Source organism: Procambarus clarkii, chromosome 71, assembly GCF_040958095.1.
Source record: "Procambarus clarkii isolate CNS0578487 chromosome 71, FALCON_Pclarkii_2.0, whole genome shotgun sequence".
Lineage (NCBI taxonomy): Eukaryota > Metazoa > Arthropoda > Malacostraca > Decapoda > Cambaridae > Procambarus > Procambarus clarkii.
Genome location: NC_091220.1, coordinates 11524054 through 11551637, shown reverse-complemented (window position 1 = coordinate 11551637; position 27584 = coordinate 11524054). Strand labels below are relative to the sequence as shown.

The 27584-nt window shown below is 47.7% G+C and overlaps 1 protein-coding gene across 2 annotated transcripts in view; it reads left to right on the top strand.

Annotated features, from left to right (window-relative positions):
• Positions 1-27584, top strand: part of iPLA2-VIA (calcium-independent phospholipase A2 VIA) — a 72710-nt gene that overhangs the window by 16167 nt on the left and 28959 nt on the right. For both annotated transcript variants that reach the window (XM_045726131.2, XM_045726132.2), the window contains exons 5-9: positions 3649-3826; positions 13346-13588; positions 13799-13924; positions 17068-17232; positions 23321-23583. In XM_045726131.2, the coding sequence (XP_045582087.1) occupies positions 3649-3826; positions 13346-13588; positions 13799-13924; positions 17068-17232; positions 23321-23583 (975 nt within the window). The remainder of the gene's footprint in view (positions 1-3648; positions 3827-13345; positions 13589-13798; positions 13925-17067; positions 17233-23320; positions 23584-27584) is intronic.

Sequence of the window (27584 nt, the reverse complement as noted above, 5' to 3'; positions counted from 1 at the left end):
AAAGTGCATTCTGGCTACTAGTACGACATATATATATATATATATAATATATATATATATATATATATATATATGTCGTACCTAATAGCCAGAACGCACTTCTCAGCCTACTATTCAGGCCGATTTGCCTAATAAGCCAAGTTTTCATGAATTAATGTTTTTCGTCTACCTAAACCTACCTAACCTAACCTAACCCTAGCTTTTTTTGGCTACCTAACCTAACCTTACCTATAAATATAGGTTAGGTTAGGTTAGGTAGGGTTGGTTAGGTTCGGTCATATATCTACGTTAATTTTAACTCCAATAATAAAAAATGACCTCATACATAGAGAAAAGGGTTGCTTTATCATTCATAAGAAAAAAATTATAGTAAATATATTAATTCAGGAAAACTTGGCTTATTAGGCAAATCTGGCCTTGAATAGTAGGCTGAGAAGTGAGTTCTGGGCTACTAGGTACGACATATATATACTATATATATATATATATATATATATATATATATATATATATATATATATATATATATTATTTATGTATGTATATTATTTATGTATGTATGTAGGTATATATATATATTTAATTCTTATGTTTTTCTTCACTGTCTATGGTAATTGAAATATCAAATTCCAAATTCATTTTTATTTATGGTCTGACCGCCTGAACGCGTTTCGTAATTCGTATTACATTTTCAAAGACTTAGTTTACACGTAAAACATACAATGTTCTGTCTTGTGTTTGTCACCTCACCCAAAATTTTTGTGCTGTTTTCACCTCACCCAAAACGAGTATAAGTACGATGAATTTTATGTGTAAGCTAAGTCTTTGAAAATGTAATACGAATTAAGAAATGCATTCAGGCGTCAGATCATAAATAAAAATGAATTTTGGAGATTTGATATTTCAATTACCATCGACAGTGAAGAAAAACATTAGAAATATTGAGAAAATTTGTGTTAGAATTATTAATCTTACCTTTTCGGCCATATTCAACAGCATATATTTACAAGAAAGACTGCTACCAAAATATACTAATATATATAATATAAATAAATATAAATAATATATATATATATATATATATATATATATATATATACAGAGCACCACTTGGTTTCCGAACTTTAGTTATCCGAAACTTCCAGTTTCCCGATTGGGGTTGGGGAGTCATGCTACCCGAACAAAGTTCGGGTAGGAAGGGGTCCGCCAAGCGTCACGCCGGCTTGTTGTGGTGGGTGGGAGATGGTCCAGTTTGCCCACTGTGACTTCACAGATTCACGGCCTATTATTCCTATTATTTTGAATTGCCATAAGGCTGGAATGTTCATTCTGTGCTTTTGTTTTACATATCTGCACAATCAAGAAACATCTGTGCACCATGTTGGCTCCAAATGCACACATTGCATCAGTGATGGCCGACTGGTGGGTGGATGAACGATGCAACTTAGGTGGGAGGCAGTATGAATGAGGAGGGGGGGGAGAATCAGTGACAGAGGGGGAGAGAGAGATGCTAGGAGGGAGGGGGAGGTAGGGAGAGATGCTAAGAGGGAGGGGGAGGTAGGGAGAGATGCTAGGAGGTAGGCAGGAAGGGATGGAAGTAGTGAGAATTAGGGAGGGAAAGGCACGCTGGCAGGCACAGGCAGGCAGGCTGGCAGGCACAGGCAGGCAGGCTGGCAGGCACAGGCAGGCAGGCTGGCAGGCACAGGCAGGCAGGCACAGGCAGGCAGGCAGGCAGACAGGCAGGCAGGCAGGCAGGCAGGCAGGCAGGCAGGCTAGCTTGCAGGCAGGGAGTGAGTGGTAGTCACGCGGTTGAACCGCGTGACCTTGAGAGATGGGACGTAGGGGGCGGGTGGTTTGTTGGTGGTGGGGGTGAGACCGGCTCATTCCCGAAGATAAGCCTAACACACACTACCCGTTAGCATGATGGCAGGGAGGGAGGCAGGCTGGCAGGCTGGGAAGGAGGCAGACTGGCAGGCTGGGAAGGAGGCAGGCTGGGAAGGAAGCAGGCTGGGAAGGAAGCAGGCTGGCAGGCTGGGAAGGAGGCAGGCTGGCAGGCTGGGAAGGAGGCAGGCTGGCAGGCTGGGAAGGAGGCAGGCTGGCAGGCAGGGAAGGAGGCAGGCTGGGAAGGAAGCAGGCTGGCAGGCTGGGAAGGAGGCAGGCTGGGAAGGAGGCAGGCAGGCAGGCTGGGAAGGAAGCAGGCTGGCAGGCTGGGAAGGAGGCAGGCTGGGAAGGAAGCAGGCTGGCAGGCTGGGAAGGAAGCAGGCTGGCAGGCTGGGAAGGAGGCAGGCAGGCAGGCTGGGAAGGAGGCAGGCTGGGAAGGAGGCAGGCTGGGAAGGAAGCAGGCTGGCAGGCTGGGAAGGAGGCAGGCTGGGAAGGAGGCAGGCTGGGAAGGAAGCAGGCTGGGAAGGAGGCAGGCTGGGAAGGAGGCAGGCAGGCAGGCAGGCTGGGAAGGAGGCAGGCAGGCAGGCTGGCAGGCAGGGAAGGAGGCAGGCTGGCAGGCTGGGAAGGAGGCAGGCTGGGAAGGAAGCAGGCTGGCAGGCTGGGAAGGAGGCAGGCAGGCAGGCAGGAAGCGATATATGGGTGTTGAAGTGAACCGTGAACCACGTGACCTTTGAGAGTGTGTGTGTGTGTGTGTATGGGTTTGGGGTGGGGGGTGGGGGTGGTGTGTCGGTGGTGGGGGGAGAGGGGGTGGTGTGTCGGTGGTGGGGGGAGAGGGGGTGGTGTGTCGGTGGTGGGGGGAGAGGGGGAGGTGTGTCGGTGGTGGGGGGAGAGGGGGAGGTGTGTCGGTGGTGGGGGAGGGACCGGCTGACTCCGTAAGCCTAACCACACTCCACAGACCTGTGACCCAGATTTGTTTCTTAAATGTACAGTACATCATCGTATATTTTAGGCAGGATGTTCCTGCAGGCTGGCAGGAAACATCCAGAGGATGTTTGCCAGACGTCTTAATAATCAGTTAGGAACAATTAAGGACTTTATAAAGCGGATCAGGACTTCACTTATTGATGAGTACAAACAAAACACGGTCGCATTTACGCCATGAACCTGACGATTTTTTTCCCTAGAGTTTTTTTCATAAATTTTCGGAAAAATTTCTTTTTACATTTCTAGTTTATTTTTTCCCCTCTATTTCTCGTATACGAACTTACATGTTAACCGACGGGTCTCGTCCCCAAGGGGTTCGGAAACCAAGTGGTGCTCTGTATATATATATATATATATATATATATATATATATATATATATATATATATATATATATATATATATATATATATATATATATATATATATATATATATATATATATATATATATATATATATTATATATATATATATAATATATATATATATTATATATATATATATATATATATATATATATATATATATATATATATATTATATATATAATATATATATATATATATATATATATATAATATATATATATATATAATATATATAAATATAAATATAAATAAATAAATAATATATATATATATATATATATATATATATATATATATATATATATATATATATATATATATATATATATATAATATACATACATACATACATACATACATACATACATATACTTATACTGTACATATAAATATATTTATATATACAAACTTAGGTTTGCAGACACCGCTGACATGGAAATGAAAGAAACCCCTTTACATTTGGCAATAAAGCAAGGTCACCTTGATATCATTCGTACTCTAATGAAAAAAAATGTCAGTGTGGATGTTACCGATGTTAAAGGCAACTCCGTGTACCACCTTGCAGCAACATCAAATGAAACCATCATTAAGGTATGCAACATGAATCGAGTTATACAAGTAGTAGACTAGGTGGTCTCCATCATCCATGGAAGCACTAATTGTGGGAAGAAAGTTATTCCTCTCCCTGTTGACACTTTATTCTTGTTATATACACTTCAGCAGCACTGTCATTGCTCTTTTCTGGAGGAGCTCTCCAAATAAGGAGAGCTCCTCCAGAAGACTCTGCCACAGGAGTCTTCGTTTGGCCTATCAGGGACCAAAACCAGAACATGGCCTCCCTCTTGGAGTTGTGGAGAGATTTGTGGATTGTTACAATCACCGAGACTGAAAAAAAGTCCAGAAAGTCAGCAAAACACTACATACAGTGGCAAGGTTCACAGAAAGCAAAGCACTGGAAACAGCCAGACATCACTGCAAATGATTGATTTAAAACCGATTGATTGTTTCTCAATAGCTAAAACGTCTCGTGTAAAATGACTACCAACAGTTGGCACTTGGGAAGCTCCAGGCTCCTGCTCCAGCCATTAGTCAGTCCTGTTACTTATACGGCATCGAAGAGTACTGACCTTCCTGAATCTCCAACCATGGGTAATTCCCACATGTTTCCAGAGATAAATGACAGTTATCCTTTGGACTTTGCTTTTTGGGGGCCAGTTGCTTGCGTGTCATTCCTAACCTTGAGTATCTGCTTCAGGTGTGGACTTGGTCAGCATGTTCGCTGCAAGCTGCATGTGTTTAGTGCAGCCCTTCCCTAGGTGCTCATTCAGCATTGCCCTCTGTATTGACTGATTTTTTTGTGTGTGTGTTTGGGAGTTCACCACTTAAAGGTCTGGCCACTGGGATGGAGAGACTCATTCTGGGTAATGCACGAGTTGTTGATTCCTCTGTGGAGCATACCTGGAGAGGGTTCCAAAAGTTCTACTTCCCTGAGGCTCAGCAATTTTTAGGTGTTCAGTTTATCCTCTTCTAAGGTGCATTAGGGGTCACAGGCTTGTTTATCTAACACACTGTTGCTGCCCTTTATAGCCAAATTCATCTTGTAGACTGCATTTGGTGTCAGTTCATCTGGAGAGCATCCCAAGTGCCTAAGTGCAACTCCCCTGATGTGACTCATAATGGATTGACCTATCAAGCCTGCTCTTGCTACTTATTGACTACCTGTTGATGATTCCGAGTATCAACGTCCCTGCGGCCCAGTCTCTGACCAGGCCTCCTGTTTGCTGGTCTGATCAATCAGGTTATTCGTGCTCACAGCCTACTCGTGGTAGGCTGTGCTTGTTGCTTACTCGTGGGGCCCCTGACAGCTGAGTGGACAGTGCTTCGGATTCGTAGTCCTGAGGTTCCGGGTTCTATCCCCGATGGAGGCGGAAACAAATGGGCAAAGTTTCTTTCACCCTGATGCCCCTGTTACCTAGCAGTAAATAGGTACCTGGGAGTAGCAGTCCAGCTACTACGGACTGCTTCCTGGGGTGTGTAACAAATAGGAGGTCTGGTCGAGGACCGGGCCACGGGGACGCTAAGTCCCGAAATCATCTCAAGATAACCTCAAGATATCTTAAGATAGCCTGATGTATGAGTTACATCCTGGTTGATAGGTATCCTTTGAAGGAGCTTGTTGAGTTCTCTCTTGAATTCTGCTAGAGGTCAGCCAGTTATGCCCTGTATGTGGAAGGGAAGAATGTTAAAATGTCTTAAGTCATTGATGTTGATAATGTTCTCTCTGTGTGTTATGACCCAGGTGGTTCTAAGATTGAAGAACAACAGTATGTGCCAAACGGATACAATAAAGTTGGTAGATGGGCTGTTTAATAGAAATGCTGCCAACCACATGACAAGTTAGAGATGTAAGCTTGTAACTAATTTAAGAAAATTAGGAGTTTATTTAAGGATGAGGCAACTGGGATATATCATATGTATGGTAAATACTGAAGAGATTGACAGTGGTTTAATGTTTGTAAAAGGAGCAATTACAGTATGAGAGTTTGGGCTGCTCATGGCAACTTTTGAAAGTCAGGGAGAGTGCATAGGCCAGACTAGATGTGGCCTGAGGGCGTCTGTGAAAAATTGTATTTAAGTGAATTTTTCCACTCGTTATTTCTTCTTCTTCGCAATACGTGCAGTTTGCATGAAGGTTCTTCCTCCCGATGACTGCACAAGTGGTAATGTAGAAAGATGTGGCACTGACAGCGGCGCATCAATGTTCATGATGTGGTAGAGGCTGGAAGATATCAATGTCTTCTATGTGGGCGAGGATAAAGACAAAATAAACGCATGAGTGGAAAGGGACTCAGAACAGGAAAGATCAGGAATAGCAAGAAAGGTGAAAGCAAAGCGTCGCCGTACTATAGAAAGTGTGGGATGTAGGCAAGAGACGGAGGGTGGGAGGTGAAGGATATGTGGGAGGCAGTCGCTAATTAGATATGAGAAAGGAATGGAAGTGCGAGCACATGAAGGAACACGGGATGAATGTGTATAAGGTTAGAGTAAGTCAGGTTGGGACAGGTTAGGCGAGGATAGGGTAAGTCATGTTGATGGATTCCGGAGCTTCACATCTGGGACACAATCACATCGGTCTTCTTAGACACACCAGTAGGAAAGCTTGAAGAAGACCTGGGAGTGGGGTGAGGATGTGAAGTGGGAGTGCGTGGTGTATGTGGTTTGTCAGGTAAAATGGCAGGGCTCTTGGAAGTTGGGCGTTGGGCGTCAATCCCCATGAGGATTGCTTCCTCATGGGGCCGGGGGTTGGGGGTTTGCGGCAAGTCAGTCTGGGGAGTGACTCGGGTAAGGCGGGCCAAGGAGTTATTGAGGGCGTTTTCCAGCATATGTTCAAATGTTTTGGAGACAGCAAGGGAAGCCCCAGGATGTTGGATGTCATCCATAATAGATTTGGAGGTCTGGTGCGTTAGGTCATCCTCAGGAATGGGTCAGATGGATTGTGGAAAGAATTTATTCAGGAGTTGGTCCGTCTTCTCGAGTGCATCTGCAGTGCGAGTGACAAGCTTGTCAACAAGATTGGGACCGAATTATATGGTGTGTTGAAAAGAAATGGACTTTGGGGTTACAGGAACGTCAAGTGACAGATCAGGCATAAGTAAAGGTGGCGTCAGTTTGGGAAGCAGTGGTTGATGACGGACCAAGTGAGAATGTTGCAGAGCACGACTGTAAAGCAGGTTGACGGTGGTAAGAGCCTTAGTTTGTGCTGCTACGTATGAAGGGCAATGTTTGAATGTAATGTCATGATCACCAACATAGTTGGAGCAGTAGAATATATCTGATGCACAATCAGATGTGAATGATAGGGAAGAAAATGCAGAATAGAACCAGTGAAGAGCAGGGGTGCCATAGGCACAATCAGAGAACACTGTATAAATATCAGAGGTTCACGGTTGTTCAACATCCTCCCAGCGAGCATAAGAAATATTGCGGGAACATCCGTGGACATCTTCAAGAGGACATTAGATTGTTTTCTAGAAGTAGTGCCGGACCAACTGGGCTGTGGTGGGTATGTGGGCCTGCGGGCCGCTCCAAACAACAGCCTGGTGGACCAAGCTCTCACAAGTCAAGCCTGGCCTCGGGCCATGCTTGGGGAGTAGAACTACTCCCAGAACCCCATCAAGCAGGTATCAAGCAAGCAGGCATGTGTGTAATGGGAACCAGAGCATTTCCAACATTTGAAGTCATTGAGGCAGCCTTTCGAGGTATAGTTAAAACCTTTACATCGAAAGCACTGAGTGGGACGTGGAAAGTACATCTCTAGTTTATGGAGGAAGCTGTTAACCCAAACCCAATAAGGGGGAAAAGTAGTCAAGAAAAATAAGTAGGGCAGCGCTGGTATCACTCAGTTCTCCATTCGTTCTACGCAGAAATTTCCTGACACCGAAGATAAGAATGTCAGTAGCCTGAAGTTGTGTCTTGAAGTCGTCTGCACTAATGTCAACAACATGTCGGACTACATAGCTTGCTAAACGGTCACACAGTGGTTTGTAGCATCTGACTTTGTAACCTGTAACCACAGATTTCAGTAACGTCTGAAAGCTCCAGGTCCTCGCTGTAATTGTGGTTCACTGCAGTTAAGTTCCTTCGTTTATTCAGTCTGATGTCGTGCACTTTGATCTTAAAGAACTTGGGAATGGCATAATATAGGAGACTTTGGGGCCCGGACATTTCCACTAACACTCCTATCAACGGGCTTATCATCATCAAATGCAATGATGAACATTTGTAAACCAGGAGAACTCGTCCTACCTTGAGTGAGCAAAAATGTTGACACTGAGGTCGCAGAAGGTCATAGGGTACCTCAGGATGCTGGTGGTGTTTTGCCTCCAATCTGTTCACCTTACTGTGATGTTGACTGTTCAGGAAAACTCCCTCTGGATCTCCCTCTAAGACTGGAAAATTGACGGGATCGGAATGTGTGCCATGTAACAGTGGGGTCTGAAAACCCTCAAAGGTATCGTGAATGTTAGACCCTGCACACACCACCATCCATCGCCATGGTCGACTGGCAAGTCATCAATATTTACCAGCCACCAATTTCATTATATAATTGATGTTATGCAACTCTGGGCTAATTACCCACTTATATTGGGGGACCCCCTCCTTGAGGCTTCCTGAAGGCTGTCACTGATTCAGTGCCATACTACAAGGTGCAGAGGTGGGTCCTCTTTGGTGTCGGCAGCCAGGTCGGATGCGCTTCCCCATGTCTCTTCCTTTTCATCTGGTCAGCGTTGTGTTTGCTCTGCTTGGAAGGCTGGCTCTAGTGGTTTGTGCCGGCCCTTTTGCAGGTCCCACCCTTTGATGGGGCAGTTGGTGGAGGGAAAGGGGCTAGCTCAGTTTGCAAAATTTTTGGTCCCATGATTTGATGGCTTTTCTGGGGGGAGCCCTGTCGGCTCCCCGGAGCTATCCAGGCTGAATGGATATGTATAACTTTCTGGCATCAGTCAGTGCATGGAGTTCTTGCCTACCGGGGACCACGAGCCAGAACCTGGCCCCCTCTAGATAGGCACGAGGAGCAATGGCCTATAGAGACCCCCCTTATGATTGGAAGCATTCTGTGTCTGCCATCGACTGGGACAGGCATCCAGAAAGGTAGGCGCCCCAAAACAAACCCCTATTCTGGTAAACTATTGCGACTGAAGACCGAACAGGTGGACAGAACTCCCCAAACGAAAATTAGCCCTCATGACGTCGTCATGTCCCCGCGCCGCCGTCTTCGCAACCCCCCCCCCTCCCCGGGAGGGGGTAGGGGGGAGCCCCAGACCCCACCGTCGGCAACCCAACCATTAGTTCTTAGGCTGATGGGATCTGGTGCGGTCATGCCTCTGGCTCCTGTTTGCAGTTGCAGTTCTGTTCCTGGTGGTGTGAGCTGTCCCTTCTGGTGGTGTGTGGGCCAGGAGTATTATTCCACGGTGCTCGGGCTGCATGCGCCTAGGGTTATCTTTCCTAGGTGCCCCGTAAGTACTGCCCTTGGGGCTTAGGGCTACTTCCCTGGGTCGCCTTGGGGTCTACCTCCGCTGTGCCGTGTACTGCTCGGTACTTGGCTGCCCTTGGGGTTAGCTGGGGTTTTTTCTTGCCCTTGTTTGTCTCTGGGTAGGTGGTAGTTTTCGTCACTGGCAGGGGCGCGGGGTACTGCACAGCTAGTTTTCACCATTAACAGCGGCCGGCTCTGTTCCGCCTGGGTACGTTGTCCTCTTGCGGGGTTTTTCTTTTGTTTTTGTTTTTTGCCTGGTGGGGGGTCTGCCTGTTTGGTCCCCATCGCTGTTCTTGGGGTTTTTCTCCAGATTGTCTAATTGGTGGTACTCCTCGCTTGGCCCCCGTGAGTGTACACGTCCCAGGGGTTCAGCTATAGCAGTTTGTTGGTAGTTTTGGGTGCCGGTTCGCAGTACCCTGCCTGGGCTTCCCTTAGCGTGTTATCAAGGCTAAGGGCCCTGGAAAACCCCACGGGGGCTACGTGGTCCGATGGATGTGACCCCTGAGTCCCCCCCTCGCGTCCTGCGAGTTTGAAGGTTGCTCTGTCCCCTTATCTCAGGGGGACACTCACCGGTTTTGCCTTCGCCATGCTGCCTGTTGGGTTGGTGATTGTTTTGACCCAGAGTCGTGCGACGTGTGTTGTCTGTACGTTCTCCAGTTCACCCAGGCTACTGCGCCTGATATGCGGGTGAGGGCAGCTGAGGCGTTGCATGCTCGCTTTAGGTTGCTGCAACGCGCTAGGTTGGTCGCTGCCCTGGAGGCCCCGAGACTGCCCCGTTTTGGTTATAGGGACCTGGACTTGGGAGTGGGGGGGTCGCTTCGGCTCTGGTTCCGTTCGCCCCTCCAAGTCCTTCCCCTTTGGTTGCTCGTTCGGTCCCCCCCCCCCCCCTTGCTGCCGGCTCCTAAACGTCTGAGGGTTTCGGAGCCGGGGCAGGGTTTAGTCGGTTGTGAGACTCGGGCGGTCTCGGGGGTGTCCCCTTCTGGGGCAGTGGCGGAGGCATTTGAGCCTGGTCCTTCTGCCGAAGCTTCTGGGTCTGGCCAGTGGGCCCCCTTTGTTCCTGCTTTGTCGGCTGCTCCCACCTTTTCTTTGGGGGTGGGGGCTCAGGAGGACGGCTCGGCCCCGGGCCCTCTGGGTGAGGTTCCTGGGGTTAGGGAGGGGTTGGCGTGGGGGCCTTGGGCCCCGTTGGACCCCGCTTGGTTTTTTTTTGCCCTCCGAGCGGGGCTTGGTGTTACAAGGAGAGGCGTTCTCTTTCGCTCCCTCCGTGTACGAATTGGATTTGGTGTCCACCCCTCCCCGGGTTCGGTTCCATTTTTCCAGAGGTTTCCCGCTTCCCGTGTTTCGGCTTCAGAGGTGCGGGAGGCCTTGGCGGCTTACCTCTTGCGTGACCCGGATTATGCCTTCCTGATGGATCCTCGTTACTTCGTGTACGGATCCCCAGGTTCGTGCTAGTTTCGTTATGAGGGTTCCGGAGTCGTCCTGGTTGGCAGACTGTCCTCTCTTTTCGTTGAAGGCTTGGCACACGTTCTGTCGGTCCCGCGCGCTTGAGTGGCGAGAGGTTTCCTTGGCGTTGCAGGTTTTCCTGGGGGGTGCTTTCGAGCATCTGAATGCTTGTTTGTTCGCACCTGCCCTTCCGCAGGATGTTGGCGTCATGCAGCTTCACGTGCAGGTTCCTTCCCTCTCGGCTGCCTTGATTGCGGAGGATTTGCAGACTCGTGGCCTGCTTGCTTCAGCTCTGCATTTATTTTCCCTCCTTGAGCTATCCTCGGATTGGCTCGAGTTGGATGTGGGAGCGCTTGGGGCCGCTGCTGGGTCTGGTGCGCTGCCCTTGGCTGTGCGGGCATCGTCTGCTTTGTTGAAGCTCTTCGCGCCCATCCTGCGTGATGCAGTTTTGCGGTTCTATGCTTCTCGCCTCGCGTGTCGTCAGGCGGTGCTGGGTTCCTCCTTGGAGTCCACCTGGGCCCTGGCTCTTCGTTTGTCCTCGCCCTTTTGTCCGTTGCTGTTTGCGGAGTCTGCTGTGGGGCAGTATCTGCAGGCAGCCTCGGTCAGTTGTCGGCCTATGTCGGAGTTGTTGTTGCTCCGGGGGGCTTGTGGGGGGCCTTCCTGGAAGGGTCGTGCCAGGGCTCGGGGGTCTTTTCGTCGGGGTAGGCCTTTGGTGCCAGATTCTGGGGTGGCGGCGCCTTCGGTTCTGGCTGTTGCTGGACGGAGTGGACTCCTTCCTGTTCGCCGCCTTGGTTCTCGCAAGGCGCGTCAGCCCTTTCGCGGTTCGCCCCATTGACGGGGCGATGGGGGGACGGCTCGCCCGGTTTGCCCACGCCTGGTCCCACGATTCATGGGCTTTTCGGGTCGTTTCGCGCGGCCTGTGGTGGCGTTGGGTGGCTCTTCCTCCCTCGGGGGGTTCGGGGCTTGCGGGGCAGGCCTCTTCTCCTGCGCTCTCTCGGGTCTTCTCCAGCACAGGGGTTTTTGCTCTTTTGGTCCTGGTGGTAGGTTTGTTCGGTTGCAGCCTTCTCTTTCTTTTCTGGAGAAGAACAAGACGGCTGCTGTCTGGAGGGGGTTCTTGGGTCATCGATGCTTGGTTGGTCAGGCCAGGGTGCATCATGTGTGGTCCGGTTTCGGCTCTCTAACGTTATCTGTGCGCTTCGGCTTTGGTGACTGGGGATGTGCTTTGGGTTGATCCGGTTTCCCTCGTTCCCTGTTCCAGGGCTCGGGGTCTCCCAGGTCGTCCGCAAGGTTAGTCCAGCCAGCCTGCGGTTTATACTAGTGCCCATGACGTTAGGACATTTGCTGCTTTGGCTGCCATGTTTTGCAACATGTCTTGGGATGATATTCGGGCGCGAGGATTTAGAGATCGAAAAAGGTCCTGGCCGCCCGTTATTTGGTTTCCGTTCCTGCTTCTGGGCGTTCCTGTGTTGCTTTGGGTCGCAGGTTGCAGCCAGTTGTCTCGACTTTACGTTGAGGAGTTTATGGCGGCCGCCTCCTGGGTAAGTCCTTTTTTTTCTTACCTTTGGTTATGTAGCTCCAGGGAGCTGTAGGGGCTCCCCACAGAAAAGCAGCATTGAATGTATTGAAACACCATTTTCTGGGTAAGGCTCCCTGGCAACCCTTCCCCCTCCAGTCAGCATTTTTTCACTGATGCTTAGCTTCTGAACTGGTGGGCTGAATAGCCATTATGGGGAGGTCCGGTGCTCCCCCCCTACCCCTCTCGAGGAGGGGAGGGCTGCGTGGACGAGCAGCGTGACGTTTGCTTGTTTTCTTGTGATTGGAGGGAGTTCTACTCCTCTCTTTTCAGTTTGTTATTTTCTTACCATGTGGGGGTTTGTTTTGTTATGCCTGCCTTTCTGGGTGCCTAACCCCAGTTGAAGGTAGATAAGGAAAACCCCCACCACAGGAGGGTTTTCCAGGGCCATCACTCCCTGCAACCTCTCTGAGGGGACCAGGTTCTGGCTCATGGTCCCTGGTAGGTAGAACTCCGTAGGCCCGGTCTAATGTATCACACATTAGCCCAATAACTTCAGGGAGCCTCTGGGGCTCACCCAGAAAATGGCATTTCATCACATTCAAAACTGGTTTAATGATGCTGAAGGAACCATTTGGAAAAGCTCCTTGTGGTGCTGCTGCTGCTGCTAAGATTGTCATTTGTCAAACTGCCACAGTTCTTGTCCTAAAGGCAAAGTGGATCTTAACCTTTGTATAATTTTCATATTCAAAATCCATTGTTTATAAATTGCTGGTAAAACTTTTCAAAGATAGAAAACAGAAATTGGTGGCAGTGAAAGATAATCTAGAAGCCTTGACAACTTGAATGTGGTTTGATCCCTGTTAGTCACTGTTTGCAAAAACAGTACAGTGACACTGTGTGGTACTGTATTACAGTACAGTGTCACTTGTATGGTTTCTTATTAGTTTTGCATAAATAAGGTCTGTAAAGAGGATGGGTCTGTATTTTGCAAGTAGTATTTGTTTAAAATGATTTAGCTTTATTCAATGAATTTGTCAGTCTTTAACTTGATTCACTTGATAGTTTGTTGAATTACAAATGATGACATCTTCAGCTCGGCCTACTGTTTAATTGTTCATTTCAGCTAGTAACTCAAAAGGAATCTCGCCTTCTGAATATCCCTAATGAAGCTGGCAAGACGCCCCTTCATCTGGCTTGTGAAGGAGATAAGCCAGACTGTGTGAAAGCTCTCCTGTGTGCCGGGGCAGATGTTAATGTGGCAGCAACTCATGACTCCACCCTCCCAATACATTCAGCCATGGCTGCTAATAGCACACTCTGTGCAAGAGAAATAATTGCAATGTATCCAAACCAACTGAATGTGAAGGTAATTTTCAGAAATGTTAATAATTACATATTTTTCATCTCTATCATTTATTAAATGTTCAGAGAATATCTCAGTAATGCAATTAGTGGGAACTCAAGCAAAGAAGTCACGTTTTCATGATTACAAGTCTTATTAATAAATAATATGTTGATTAATTGTAATGACTGTATAAAACAAAATATTAGCATCAACGTGCATTTTTCTTCTCAGGACATGAAAGATGGCGGAACACCTTTACACTGGGCAACTTCTAGAGAGATAATTAATGCAATGGTTGACCTTGGGTGTAACATTAATGCACGTAATTTTCATGGTCTAACTGCTCTACATAAGATGGTGAGTTAGTTAATTTGTTTTTCTCGGGGGAGCCCCTTCGGCTCTCCCGGAGCTTACTAGGCTGATATGCAAATATCAACCTTTGGCATCAGTTATGTGTATTAAGTTCCATGGGCCTACCGGGGACCATGAGCCAGAACCTGGCCCTCTCAGAAGAGGCAAGGGGAGCAATGGCCTATAGAAACCCCCGTGTGGTTGGAAGCATTCTATGTCTTTCCATCGACCGGGTCAGGCATCCAGAAAGGTAAGCATCCCAAAACAAACCCCTATTCTGGTGAAAATATTGCTACCAAAAGCCAAACAATTGGATTGAACTCCCCTTAAGGAAACAAGCAAACGATCATGATGTCACACATCGCTGTGCCGCTGTCTACACAGCTCCCCCCTCCCCGGGAGGGGGGAGCCCCAGACCCCACACGTCGGCTATCCACCCTTTAGTTCTTAGGCTGATGCTAGAAGCTTCGGTTGTGTGCTTTGGCTCCAGACATAGTTTCAGCACTGTGTTTTGAGTGTGGTGGCTGTCCTCCAGGTGGTGCAAGAGCAGGGAGTTATTCTCCAGTACTCAGGCTGCATGCGCCTTGGGTTCCCTTCCCTAGGTGCCCTGTAAGTACTGCCCTTGGGGCTTGGGGTTACCTTCCACAAGTTCTTTGGGTTCTGTCTCTGCTGGCCGTTTTACTGCTCGGTTTTTCGGCCGCCCTTTGGGTGCTTGGGTGTTCTGTCTTCCTTCTTTACCTAAGGGTAAGAAGCAGTTTGCACTTGTAAGGGGCGCAAGGTGCTGCGCAGCTTATTTTCACCACTTTTAACGGCCGGCTCTGTTCCTCTAGAGTACGCTGTCCTCTTGCGGGGCTTTTCTTTTTCTTTGTCTTCTGGAAGAATCTGCCCTGCTTTTTGGCCACTTGTGCTTGACCTATTACGGTTCTTCTCTGGTGGTGCCCCCTGCTAGGTCCCTGTGAGTGTACACATCCCTGGGGTGCAGCTTTAGTGAGTTTGCTTGATAGTTTTGGGCGCCTGTTAGCAGTACCCTGCCTGGGGTTACCTGGGCATGAGTCTCGTTAAGCGCTCAAGGCCCTGGGAAACCCCTGGGGGCATGTGGGCCCAATGGATGTGATCCCGAGGTCCTCCCCCTCACTTCGCCTTGGCCCCGGGTTCTGCGGAGGAGGATCCCGTGGCGGGGGAGGGGCTGACTTGGGGGCCTTGGGCCCCGCTGGACCGTACCTGGGTTTTTCCACCCTCTGAGCGGGGCTTGTTGTTACAAGGAATGGGGTTCTCTTTCCCCCCCCCTTTCCCCCCCCCCCCCTCTGTGTACGAAACGGATTTGGTGTCTGCCCCTCCCCGGGTTCGGTTCCGTGTCCCCCAAGTGTGTTGGTTCCGTCCTGCCGGAGGTTTTCGGCTTCTTGCATCCAACCTTCTGCGGTGCAGGCAGCCCTTGCGGCTTACCTCCTGCCTGACTCGGATTATGCCTTGGTGAAGGATCCGTCTTCGTTCAGGTTTGGGACTTCGTTCCCTCTCTGGGTCCGTTACGAGGTTCTGGAGTCTTCCTGGTTGGCAGACTGTCCTGCCTTTGCATTGGAGGCCTGGCGTTCATTCTGCCGTACCCGCACGCTTGAGTGGCACAAGGCTGCAATAGTGGTTCAGATTTTCCTGGGGGGGGGGCTGGCCTGGAGCATCTTAATGAGTGCTTGTTTGCCCCTGCCCTTTCCCGGGATGTTGGCATTGTGCAGCTCCATGTGCAGGTTCCCTCCCTCTTGACTGTGCAGGTTGCTGAGGACATGCGCACCCGTGGCCTTTTGGCTTCGGCCTTGTGTTTCTTTTCCCTCCTGGAGCTGTCTTCGGACAGGCTTGTGAAGGATGTAGGGGCGCTTGGGGCCGTCCCTGGGTCCAGTGCCTTAGGCTCGACGGCCCGCTCGTTGGCTGCCTCACTGAAGCTGTTAGCGCTGATCCTGCGGGATGCGGTTTCCCTATTCTATGCTTCCCGGCTCTCGTGTCAGCAGGCGGTGCTTGCCTCCTCCCTGGAATCGGCCTGGGCCCTGGCTCTTGGGATGTCTTCGCATATTTGTCCTCTGCTCTGCACCCAGGAGCGTGCAAGAGCAATATAATGTGTTCACACTTTTCACTTTGGTCACCTCAATTCTCGTCCAAGGTCTTTCATTTTGGTATCAGTGTGTTCGCAATAGAATTTCTAACAGGAGTATATACGTATAATGTAAAAAACCGCAACGCACTCTACCTGCCGACAAGATGAAAGAAAACGCTGTGCCACCGCAAGGCGCCACTCATTACATTAGAGAACGCGGTAATACTGAAAATTGTATACTCTTTTGAACTTTGTTACCTCAATTCTCGTCCTAGGATTTTCAATTTGGTATCATTGTGTTCACAATAGAATTCTCTACAGGACTAAATGCATATAAAGTCCAAAAGCCCTGCGAGAAAGTGAGAATGTGAAAGCGTGTCACCGGGAGCATGCAAGAGCAATAAAATGTGTACACTGTCTTCACTTTGGACATCTCAATTCACATCCTAGGTCTTTCATTTTGGTATCATTGTGTTCGCAATAGAATTCCCAACAGGAGTATATGCAATTATAAAGTCCAAAAGCCATGCGTACCACTCACAGCAAGTAGAGAAAGTGACAGAGTTACCCCAGTGAGCGCTAATAAAGAGCAATAAAATGGGTATACTCTTTTCAACTTTGTTACCTCAATTCTGGTCCTAGGTCTTTCATTTTGGTATCAATGTGTTCGCAATGAAATTCCCTACAGGAGTATCTGCATATAATGTCCAAAACCGCAGCAAGACCTTCTCGAAGACACCGCTACTTTACCACACTGTTGCCGCACCGACGACGCAATGCTGCATCGTTACCGGACTTCCCTCTATTAAATGGACGACTCAATGCTGAGTCTTTACCGAGCGGAAGTGTTAACTTGTTTTAAGAGTGAAAAGCAAAATGGATATTGTGAACTTTGCGAGATGATCAAGCTCTTGTCTTTCTTTTGAAATTAATTTAGGCCAATGCTGTTTACACAGTCTTCTCTATTTTAGTGTTTTGTATCACTGTTGGCACTTTGTATTCTCTTTAATTAAATGTGTACTATGTAAATTACAGAACTGGTATACTAACAAATTGCTTTTGTTAACAGGTACAAAACAATCGTCTGGCGTGTGTTTTAACCCTGTTGAGTTGTGGTGCTGAGGTTAATGTGTGTGATGATGCAGGTGATCTGGCACTGCACATGGCGAGCTCTGCTGCAGTCTTACAGGCCTTGCTCGTGTTTGGTGGCAACGCTACACTTCCAAATAATAAGGTTAGATATCTAATCCATTAACCCTTTTTCCTGCTGGAATCACCTTTGTGGTTTCTTGAAGCTATATCGCTGAGCTAGCTTCCCACTGCTGCATCACAACAGTCATAGGAGTCCTGTTTGGTCTACTGGTAACCAGAGGCAGAACCTGCCCCCCCCCCCCTCTCATAGAGAAGCAGAGAAATTGGGAGTGTTACAACCACCCACACGGGAAAAACATCCAGAAAGTAAGCGAAGTAATACAGACATTTGCCAGGTTTACAGAAAACAAAGCACTGAAACAGGCAAATGGTTCTGCAAACGATTCATTCATAACAAATGGTTAACTCAAGACTAGCTTGAACTCCATAGTGCAAATGCCCTCCAACAAGTGACATCCAGGCTCCAGCTCCAGGTGGCTCCTGGTCAATAATTGTCGTTTGTTCAACCGATTAGTTCTTTCAGAGTCTCCTCAGCATAGTGAGCCCTGCTTCTTTTCTCAGAGAAGTACCAGGCATCCTTTGGTTTTTGTCCTGTGGGTGCTATTTACTTTTTATTAATTTTTTAGTGGTTACTTGATGAGCAGTTTCTGAGGGAAGCCCTGATGACTCCCTAAAGCTATCACACTGATTAAGTGCCATACTACTAGTATGGCACTTAATCAGTGTGGTAGCTGCACCTCTTCCTTCCCTGTTTGGTGTGGTTTGCTCTCCTTCTAGTACTTCCCTACCCCCTTCCCTTTTCCCACCCTGCTTCCAGCCCCAAAACATCTGAGGGTTTTGGATTTGGGGCAGGTTTTTAGCTCGGGATATGGCTTGGTCAGCTCCAAGGAGTGGCTCTTTTGAATCAGGCAAAGAGGCAGTTGGGGCGCTCGATCCCACCAAGGCTTCTGGCCCTTCTTACCAGCCGAGCCCCTTCTCTTGAAGCGTCTGTCCTGGAATCCGCCTGTCTTTCTGTGGCTGTGGCTGTGGATGATGGCTTTGCCCCGGTACAGTTGACTGCAGTTTAGAGGGCATGGGAAGAGTCAGAATTGGAGCCATGAATCCCCTTCGACCCTTTTTGATTCTTAGCATCTTCTATGGAGGGTTAGTGGTTGCAGGGAGAGGGGGTTTCATACCCCTCTCCTCTGTATATGAGTTTTGAGTACAGTTTCCCCCAGAGTTTGCTTTCAATTGCCTTTGGGTATGCATGGGGTGTCCTTCCAGAGGTTTCCTTCCTTGTGGGTTTTTCCTATGGAACCCGTTTGACCCCGCTTCGGTATTGGTACCCTTGGTGCAGGGTTTGTTGTTACAGGGGGGAGGGTTTTTCTTATTATTTATTATTATTGTTATTTCTGTGTGCAGGTTTGGGACCAGCCCCTCAATTATTTTCCACGTGTAAATTATTATGTATCTCTCCCGCCTGCGCTCAAGGGAGTACAGATTTAGGCTCTTTAGTCGATCCCAGCAATTTAGATGTTTTACTGAGGAGGTTCGTTGGGTGCATGGTATACATTCTGTCAGTGCCGCATACTTGAGTGGCGGGAAACATCTACAGTTGTTCGGTTTTACCTGGGATGTGAGTTTGAGTGCCTTAATGTGTGCATATTCGTCCCTGCTCTTCCTAAGGATGTTGGGCAGGTGCATTTTCATGTGCGAGTTCCCACCCTTTCGGCGGGAAAGCCCTGGTAGCTGAGGATTTGCGTGCCCATTGGCATTTGGCTTTGGTCTTGCATTTCTTTTCCATTCTTGAGTTGTCTTCGGACTGGCTTGAGGATGGTTTGTAGGCGCTGGGTGACAGGCCTGCGTCTGGTGCGCTTGCCTTGGTGGCACGAGTGTCAGCTGCCTTGTTGAAGTTGTTTGCGGCAATTCTGAAGGAAGCGGTGTCTCTGTTCTTTGCTTCTCGCCGCGCATGCTGGCAGGCTGTGCTCACTCCCTCTTTGGAATCCACATGGGCAGGTTTTCATCGCCTTTTTGCCCATTGCTGTTTGCAGAGTCTGCGGTTGTGCAGTATCCGCAGGCAGCTTCGTCTAGCTGTCGGCCTATGATGATTTGTTTGTTGTCCAGGGTGGATGTGGGGGACCTACTCGGAAAGGTTGTGCCAGGGTTCGGGGTTCCTTCAGTCGTGGAAGGCCAGTGGTGCCAGTTTCATGAGCCAACAGCATCTGGTCGGCACAGTGCTCACTCTTCTTGTTGGTTGGTTTCTCGTAAGGGGCGTCGGCCCTTTTGCGGTTCGCCCTATTGATGGGGAGAACCGCAAAAGCGCTGTTTGCTCACGCCTGGTCCCACGATTTGAGGCATTTTGGGTCATGTCCTTCGGCCTGCGGTGGCGTTGGGTGGCTCCTCCTCCTTCAGGGGAGTTCAGGGCTGGTGGGGCAGGCCTCTTTCCCTACGCTCAATTGAGTCTTCCTGGAGTGGGTGCGTGGTCGAAACAACGTCTTTCAGGTGGGTTTCCCGCCCGTTTCCAGTCTCAAAACAGGACTGTGCGGATCTGAGGTTCATCCTGGACTTGTCCCATCTGAACCCCTGAGTTTATTGCTCCTCCTTTCAGATAACTACTCAGTCTCAGGTCCCAGTCTCAGGTCCGGCTTCTGCTGGAGCCGGGTGCTTAGATGGTGTGTCTGAACCTCCGGGACGTGTATTGGCACTTCCTGATTCATCTGGGGCTCAGGGACTGACTAGGATTTGCTGCGGGGCAGCAAGCTTACATTTTTCATTGCCTTCCATTTGGCTTGAATCTGGCACCTTGTGTGTTCACACACCTTTCCTGAGTCGTGGTGACCCACTTGCTTCTGCTAGGGATTTGGGTTCTGGCTTACCTCGACGACTGGCTGGTGTGGGCTCCCAGCCGGTCCGTGTGTCTGCTCGCCAGTTGTTTGGTTCTTTCCCAACTTGCCGGGTTCGGGTTCTTGGTGAACTGTAGGAAGTCTCCTCTGGTTTCCTCTCAGGTTTGGACTTGGCTGGATCTTGTGTAGGACTCTCGGACCGCTTCCTTGTCTCTCTCTCTCTCTCTCTGGTTATGTTAATGTGGATGCAGTCCCGCCTTCGGGTGTTTCTGGAGAGCTCCCGGGTCACTCGTCAGTTGCTCGAGCAGCTGTGCTGGAGTCTGAACTTCGCTGGTTTACTCACCGGGTTGGGTCTGCCTTCAACAGCTGTTCTGGTTCCTTTGGGGACATCACTTCCGCCACTCTTGCAATCGCTGGGTTTAGCCTCTGTGGGCCATGCATCGACTGCTGCATCGCCAGCTTCCTCTTCGGGCTTGTTGGGGTTCAGTGCCGTGGCACCTCCCCGAGCTCTCGCTTGATGTGTTCACAAACATGTCATCTTTTGGCTGAGGGTTTGTGACCAGTGCTTACCAGGCCAGCCAGGGTTGGTGGGATCTGTCCTTCTGTCGGGCTTGTATCACATTACCAGAGTTCACGGCAGTGTGGCTTTCGCTTTGGAGGGTTTGTATTGCTCGCAGATTGACGATCCGGCCCCATTCGGTCTGAGCCCCAGTGGTTCATTGTCTGAACCGCAGAGGTTCAAAGCAGTCCTTGGCTCTTTGGGGCTTGTCGCTTCGGGTGACTTGTCTGCTGAGATCTCCAGGGGGTGTCTAACATCCTGGCAGACGGCATGTCGTGGTTCATTCTCCTGTCCACGGAATGGACAGTCGACGCCGACTCATTCAGTTGGCTCTGCCGGATGTACAGGCGCCTGGTGGTGGACCTCTTCGCATCAGTGTGGTCGAAGTGTGGCGCCCTTCTCCGACTGCGAGGCTGTCAGGGTCGATATCTTTCGGCAGGAATAGTCGAGGTGGGATTACCTATACCTTTTTTCCCCGGTCCAGCTGTTGCTTCGGGTTCTGGCTTGTTTGTAGACTTACCAGTGGAGAGTAGTCCTGCTGGCTCCTTTGGTGGCCAGCCCATCTTTGGTTTCAGGTGCTGCTTGCTCGGTGTCTGAACCCGAGGACTTTTCCCCGGCTCCGTCTCTTTCAGGAGATTGGTCCGGTCCGGTGCGTGGCTGGTTCGATCTTCTTCTCTGATCTTCGCGTCGGGTTTTTCTGATGCAGATTTATTACCACTTGTATGGTGATCAGGTGGCTTCGTTGGTGGTGTCCCACTTGAAGTTCAACTTTCGGTAGCAATGTTTAACCAGTTGAGTTCTGTTTTGGGACACCTACCTTTCTGGATGCCTAACCCGGTCCATGGCAGACATAGAATTCTTTCAACCACGTGGGGGTTTCTATAGGCAATTGCTCCTTGTGCCTTTCTGAGGGGGGCCAGGTTCTGGCTCGTGGTTCCTGGTAGGTAAGAACTCCAATTGAACTGACTGATGCCATGGTCTAATACATACATATCCCAGTGACCTTTAGGGAGCCTCTGGTACTCGCCCAGAAAATGGCGTTTCATTACATTCAATGCTGGTTTTTATGTTGTTTCACCTGGGTTCTTCTTGGCAACTGTGAAGTTTCATGGCATTCCTTTTGTCACTTCATTCCTTTTTGTTGTTGTCCTTCGGGTTCTGAGCTTGTGGGGCTCTCCTTTCTTGGCTTTTTCCTGATCATTGTACTCATATTGTGCAGCACTGGCACAGCCACTGCATCTTGCACTTGGTGTTGATACAACCTCGGCATTGTTTTGCAGGCTTTCTTATGATTTGCTTTACCTCTGGCCTGCTCATGCACTGCTTGAGCCTGGTTGGTCTTTGGTCTGTGTTCTCACTTTTCTTTCGTCTTCTTTTACAATGTTTTCTTTGATCTCTTAAGGCACTGCTTTTAGTTTCTCTTGCCTCAGGTTGTAAAGTAGTGAAGCTTCATGTTGTCCTGTGGAGGCAAGGCTTCTGTTCCTTTGGACCGGGTGGGTGTTTTGTTCATTTGCTGCCGGCTCCTTCTTTTCTGCTGAAGAATGTGATAGTTGGATTTTTCTGATGCTGGTTTATTAGCACTTGAGGGGTTCCAGAAGGGTCCTTTGGTCATTAATGATTGGTTAGCTCGGCCAGGGGTGTATCATGCAATGTGTCCGGTGGCAGCTCTATGCCGCTACCTTTGTGGGTTGATTCTGTTTCCTTTGTCTCCTGTTCCATGGCTCGTATTTTCCAGGTTTCCGTAGTCTTAAGTCTACCCTGCCTGCGTTCTACTCTCGTGTCCGTGACATAAGGAAGTATGCCACTCTTTCGGCTGTGTTTGCGAATATGTCCTGGGCCAATATTATAAACTACTATATATAAACCAGCTAGGGTTTTGGAGGGTTTTGGAGGTCTAGCAGGGTTTTGGAGGTCTAGCAGGGTTTTGGAGGTCTAATAGGGTTTTGGCAGCCTGGTATTTGGTAAATGTTCCCAGGGCCTCAGTGGTGGCATTGGGTCATGTCTTGTCTGGGGGTATCATCTTTGTTCGGACACCTTTGGTGCCAGAATGTACACCTCCTCCATGGGAAGTTTCCATGTGCTCTTCCTTCTCCATTGGTAGTTAGCTTCAGAAAGCCACAAAAGACTTCCCCCAGAAAACAGGGTCCTTTCATTACCAACGTAATGAAACGCCAATTTCTGGGTGAGCCCTGATCCTCTCCCTCCCTCCTAGGTTGGCGAGTGGGTGTTTTCATCTGCTCTAGAACTGACAGCTCAGATCCTAGCAGGTGGGTGAGCCATTACCCCCCTCCCCTCAATCGAGTGGGGGAGGTGGAGCAAACGAGCCTGTGTTCGTTTTGAGAGAATTTGATCATTTATTTACATGGTTGGGAGAGTTTATTAGGTTGATTTCGAGGCTTCAATCTCACTTGAATCGAGCAGTGGTTTATTTTTACATTCAGACTTTCTGGATGCCTTCCCTGGTAATGGTGGCAAAATGTCACTGTTCCCTGTGCCTGGGAACCTGGGCGAGTGGGGCTAGGTTCTGGCGTTGATACCCGGTAGGCCTATAGAACTCTGCAGCTGGAGCATCCTAGTAGATGGGAACCATCTCAATGTATAGCTTCAGAGAGCCACCAGAGCTCAGCCAGAAATTGGCAATAAATTACAATCAATACGTGTTGCTGGTTATTATTTTAGTTCACGTAAATTTAAACAACATTGTTACAGTTTATTGAAGTACTGTATAGTTATAAGTACCAGTACAGTGTGTATTAAATGAATTAACAAGTAATGTTTGCTTTTCTTAGGGGTTACTGGTTCGACATGTTGTTGCCTCCAGTTCATATAAAGAGAAGAATATAATGTTATACATCCTTCATGCTGTTGGTGCTCCTCGTTGTCAGCAACTCTTCTCAGACTGCACCGAAGGCTGCACTCCTACAGGATCTTTTGATGGTGTCCCCAATGAATTTAACCAGTTTTCTCGCAGTCGTATAAACTATGATGAATTTTTAGATGCTGCCATGTTTGAGAAAACCATAAATGGAATGCAGGGAGAGGTTACTTTAGGGTAAGATTTTATACTGGTTTTGCAGTATGTGATTAGTTGTCTTTAATTTTGTTATTTTGTTTACCCTCTGGATGGAAATATCTCATCCATGGGGAACACTTACTGTGACTAACACAGACAAGAAGATGCAGTGATCAAAGATGCGAATGTTGAGTTTGAAAAATTTTTGTTGGCTGTACAAAGAAATTAACCAAATGATCCAGATCATAGTCGACACGGAACTTAATTACAAGCGTTGATTCCAGAATTGGCTGCATAATATAGAAAAATATATTATGAGATTTTGAATGACATGATGAACTTTACAGTGGTGCCAACCACTGGTGTTGATATAAAAACAGATTGTGATGCATCAAAGTTGTTCCCTGTATGGAGATCTGCTTTGTTTTGAAATCCATGTAGATGTTATTGTAGGAAGCAGGGGGGGGGGGGGCAGTGTATGCACAGGGTTCTTAAACTCTACAGAGGTACTTGGTGGTAGAGGTACTTGGAATCAAAGTAAAAAACTATAAACCTTACCTTGCGGTTACCTTGCGATGATTTCGGGCTCTACGTCCCCGCGGCCCGGTTCTTGACCAGGCCTCCTTTTTGTTACACACCCCTAGGAAGCAGCCCGTAGAAGCTGTCTAACTACCAGGTACCTATTTACTGCTAGGTGAACAGAAGCATCAGGGTGAAAGAAACGTTTTGCCCATTTGTTTCCGCCTCCACTGGGGATCGAACCCGGAACCTCGGGACTACGAATCCGAAGCGCTGTCCACCCAGCTGTCAGGCCCCGTAATTATTAATTATTATTGTTATTATTAATTATATAAACCTAATTATTATTATAATATACAAACCAGCAGATGCAGCAGATGAGGAATTCACAGAGTGGATATACAAAATAGAGAATTGCCTTAATAATGTAGCAAACTGAGTACCAGATATTATCTGTCTTAGGAACTCCAATCTACCCAGTTTAAGATGGAAAATAGCAAACAATAACATAAACAAGAAATCAACCAACCAGAAGTTGGAGAACTATTGAGTAATGAAAGTGGGGCTTAAAGTGGGGCATTAGAGTTTAAATTTTCTGTGATATTTTTGCTCAACCAAGAAGTAACAGAGCCATCTAGGAATGAAAACACACTCGATCTGATACAGTATTTACAAACAGTAAAGAGATAATCAGGGACATTACAATATCAGATACTACATACTCAGACCACAAACTCATTGAAGTTCAAACTAGCATCAGTACTCATAATAGATCCAACAGAATTAACAAGTGAGAAGTGTTGTTTAATCAATTCAATTTTAACAAAAAGTTGATTGACTAGGAACAAATGAATATAAATCTTGCGTACAGTCAATGTGAAACAATGTTAAGTAACAAAACTCCCACACAAGGAATAGAAAAACTGCCGAAGTGTACAAAATCTGCTTGAAGCATGTGCCTTTGTGGAGGGTCAGAAAGAGGACCACCATAGAAAGAGAATGGAAAAAAAACATTGCAAAGGGAAAAAAGTAATGTAAATGCATAAGCAAACATAACTTGTTTCAACAAAGAAAAGGAAATCTAAGCAGGGAAATCAAAGAAATAGAGCAGATGCAGAAGCAGTCATGCCAATAGGAAGAAATGAAATTGGAATGTTAAGTAATGCAAGATTTACCTTGTGTTGATTTTATGGAAAATTTTTATTCTAATGGAAAAAATACTAAATATTTTTGCACATATGAAAAATCAAAATAGAATGCCTTCACCAGTATTGGACGTATACTTACAATTGAAGGTTCATACACAGAGGATGACAAAGAAATAATGAAATCCTAAAAGACCAGTATGAGGCTATGTTTAGTAACCCAATAAAAAAACATGAAAGTTAAAGATCTGGACAGCTTCTTTATGAATGATGTTCAAACCCCTGCTAATATAACTGATACTAACACAAGTGTAGTAGATTTGGAAGAGAAATTGACATAAAACCCCGGGTCCATAGGCCAGATTCATGAAGCAGTTATCAAAGTTCTTAAGAAGGTGTACATCTTTCCTCAATCTTTGACGGCTTTGGTTACATTTATTAAACAGTTTACAAGGATGAAAACTTCTCAATCATCTGTTGTTATTGTTATAAACAGCCTCCTGGTGCTTCGGAGCTCATTAACCCTTAAACTGCGCAACGCGCCTGCAGGCTCACGTCTGGTTTGCGCAACGCGCCTCCGGGTATTTGTATTTTTCACGTTCCATTCAAAACTCCCGCGGCTACATGGGGTTCACATCAGCTTCCTCAGGGCTCTTGTAAACAGACGCCATCTTTAAAAAAAATCGTGGTCCACATTCCCGGGTGTGGGAGCCTCAGTAGTGTGTGAGCAACCAAGGCTGGCGCTCGCAGCATGAGCGCACAGCACTGCTGTTCAGCATGTGACCACAGCATCGCCTAATAATGTCAAAATATATATATAACTTGTATTATTTAGCTATGATAGTGTTATATTAGAGCCTGAGTGTGATAATGACTGGGTACAATGTTCAAATATCAGTGATTCAATGCTGTTCACTATGTTCACAGCGCTAGCCACAGCACCACAGCATTATTTCGTTCATCTAGGAATCTTCAAATGATTTCTTAGGTTCCTTTTCAAAATAAACGTGTGGTCAATTATTCATTTACAGGAATTAGTGACCAGGATTGTGGTTATAATTAGCGTTGTGCGTAGTATTGTGGAAGAAGGAATTTTGATGAGGGAGGGAGGGCGAGAATTGAGGTAGCCTCATTGTGTGTGTGTGGCTGCCACTCTTGTTTTGCTCACCATACTAGGTTAGTGGTTCGCTATGGGCAACACATATGTACATGGGTATATATAGTGTGTGTGTATATAGTGTAAGAACAGCAACAGGAGAATGTTGAGAGGAGCTATTTTGGTGAGGGAGGTGACGTAATCGTGGCGTCGTCTGCTGTGTGATTTTTCATGCAGTGTATGGTGGCCACTGTACTGTTTGGACACAATACCGGCTTACTTGCATAGTTCTGGTAAATAAAACATGTAGATAGGTATATAGAACATGTGTAATAAGAACTATAACAATATGGTGGGAGGAGCAATGTTGGCGAGTAAGATGTTGGAGTGAGGGAGACTGGCTAGGTGTGGCTGCTCTCACTCGAGGTGTTCTGAATGTGTTCATGGCCAAATGCTCCTATTGGCCCATACGAGGCAGCTGCTATTGGCCCATACGAGGCAGCTATTGGCCCATACGGGGTAGCTGCTATTGGCCCATACGGGGCAGCTGCTATTGGCCCATACGGGGCAGCTGCTATTGGCCCATACGAGGGAGCTGATATTGGCCCATACAAGGCAGCTCCTCTTGGCCCATACAAGGCAGCTCCTCTTGGCCCATACAAGGCAGCTGATATTGGCCCATACGAGGCAGCTCCTCTTGGCCCATACGAGGCAGCTGCTATTGGCCTATACGAGGCAGCTGCTATTGGCCCATATGCGGCAGCTGCTATTGGCCCATACGAGGCAGCTGTTATTGGCCCATACGGGGCAGCTGCTATTGGCCCATACGAGGCAGCTGCTATTGGCTCATACGGGGCAGCTGCTATTGGCCCATACGAGGCAGCTGACATTGGCCCATACGAGGCAGCTGCTATTGGCCCATATGAAGCAGCTGCTACGCGGTGTTCTGAATGTGTTGATGGTGAATGTATATAGTGTGTGACAGTGTATAGTGTGTAAATAGATTGTATATATACACAAATTAGCATGATACATAGTAAATATGTGCTGCATATGTGTACACAAGTTTCATGCATGTAACACAGTGTCTTCGGACAGTACAGATGTTGTACTGCGATATTATAATGTACGTGTTCATTATACATTGGATTGGCACATAAAAACAATGAAAATGTATTTGGAAAGGTGCGCAAAAAATGAACAAAAATATATTCGCGGCAACTCGCGCGCCCCGCCCCGAGCGCCCCACCGCCCCCGAGAGCTTACGGCACGGGCGCGCG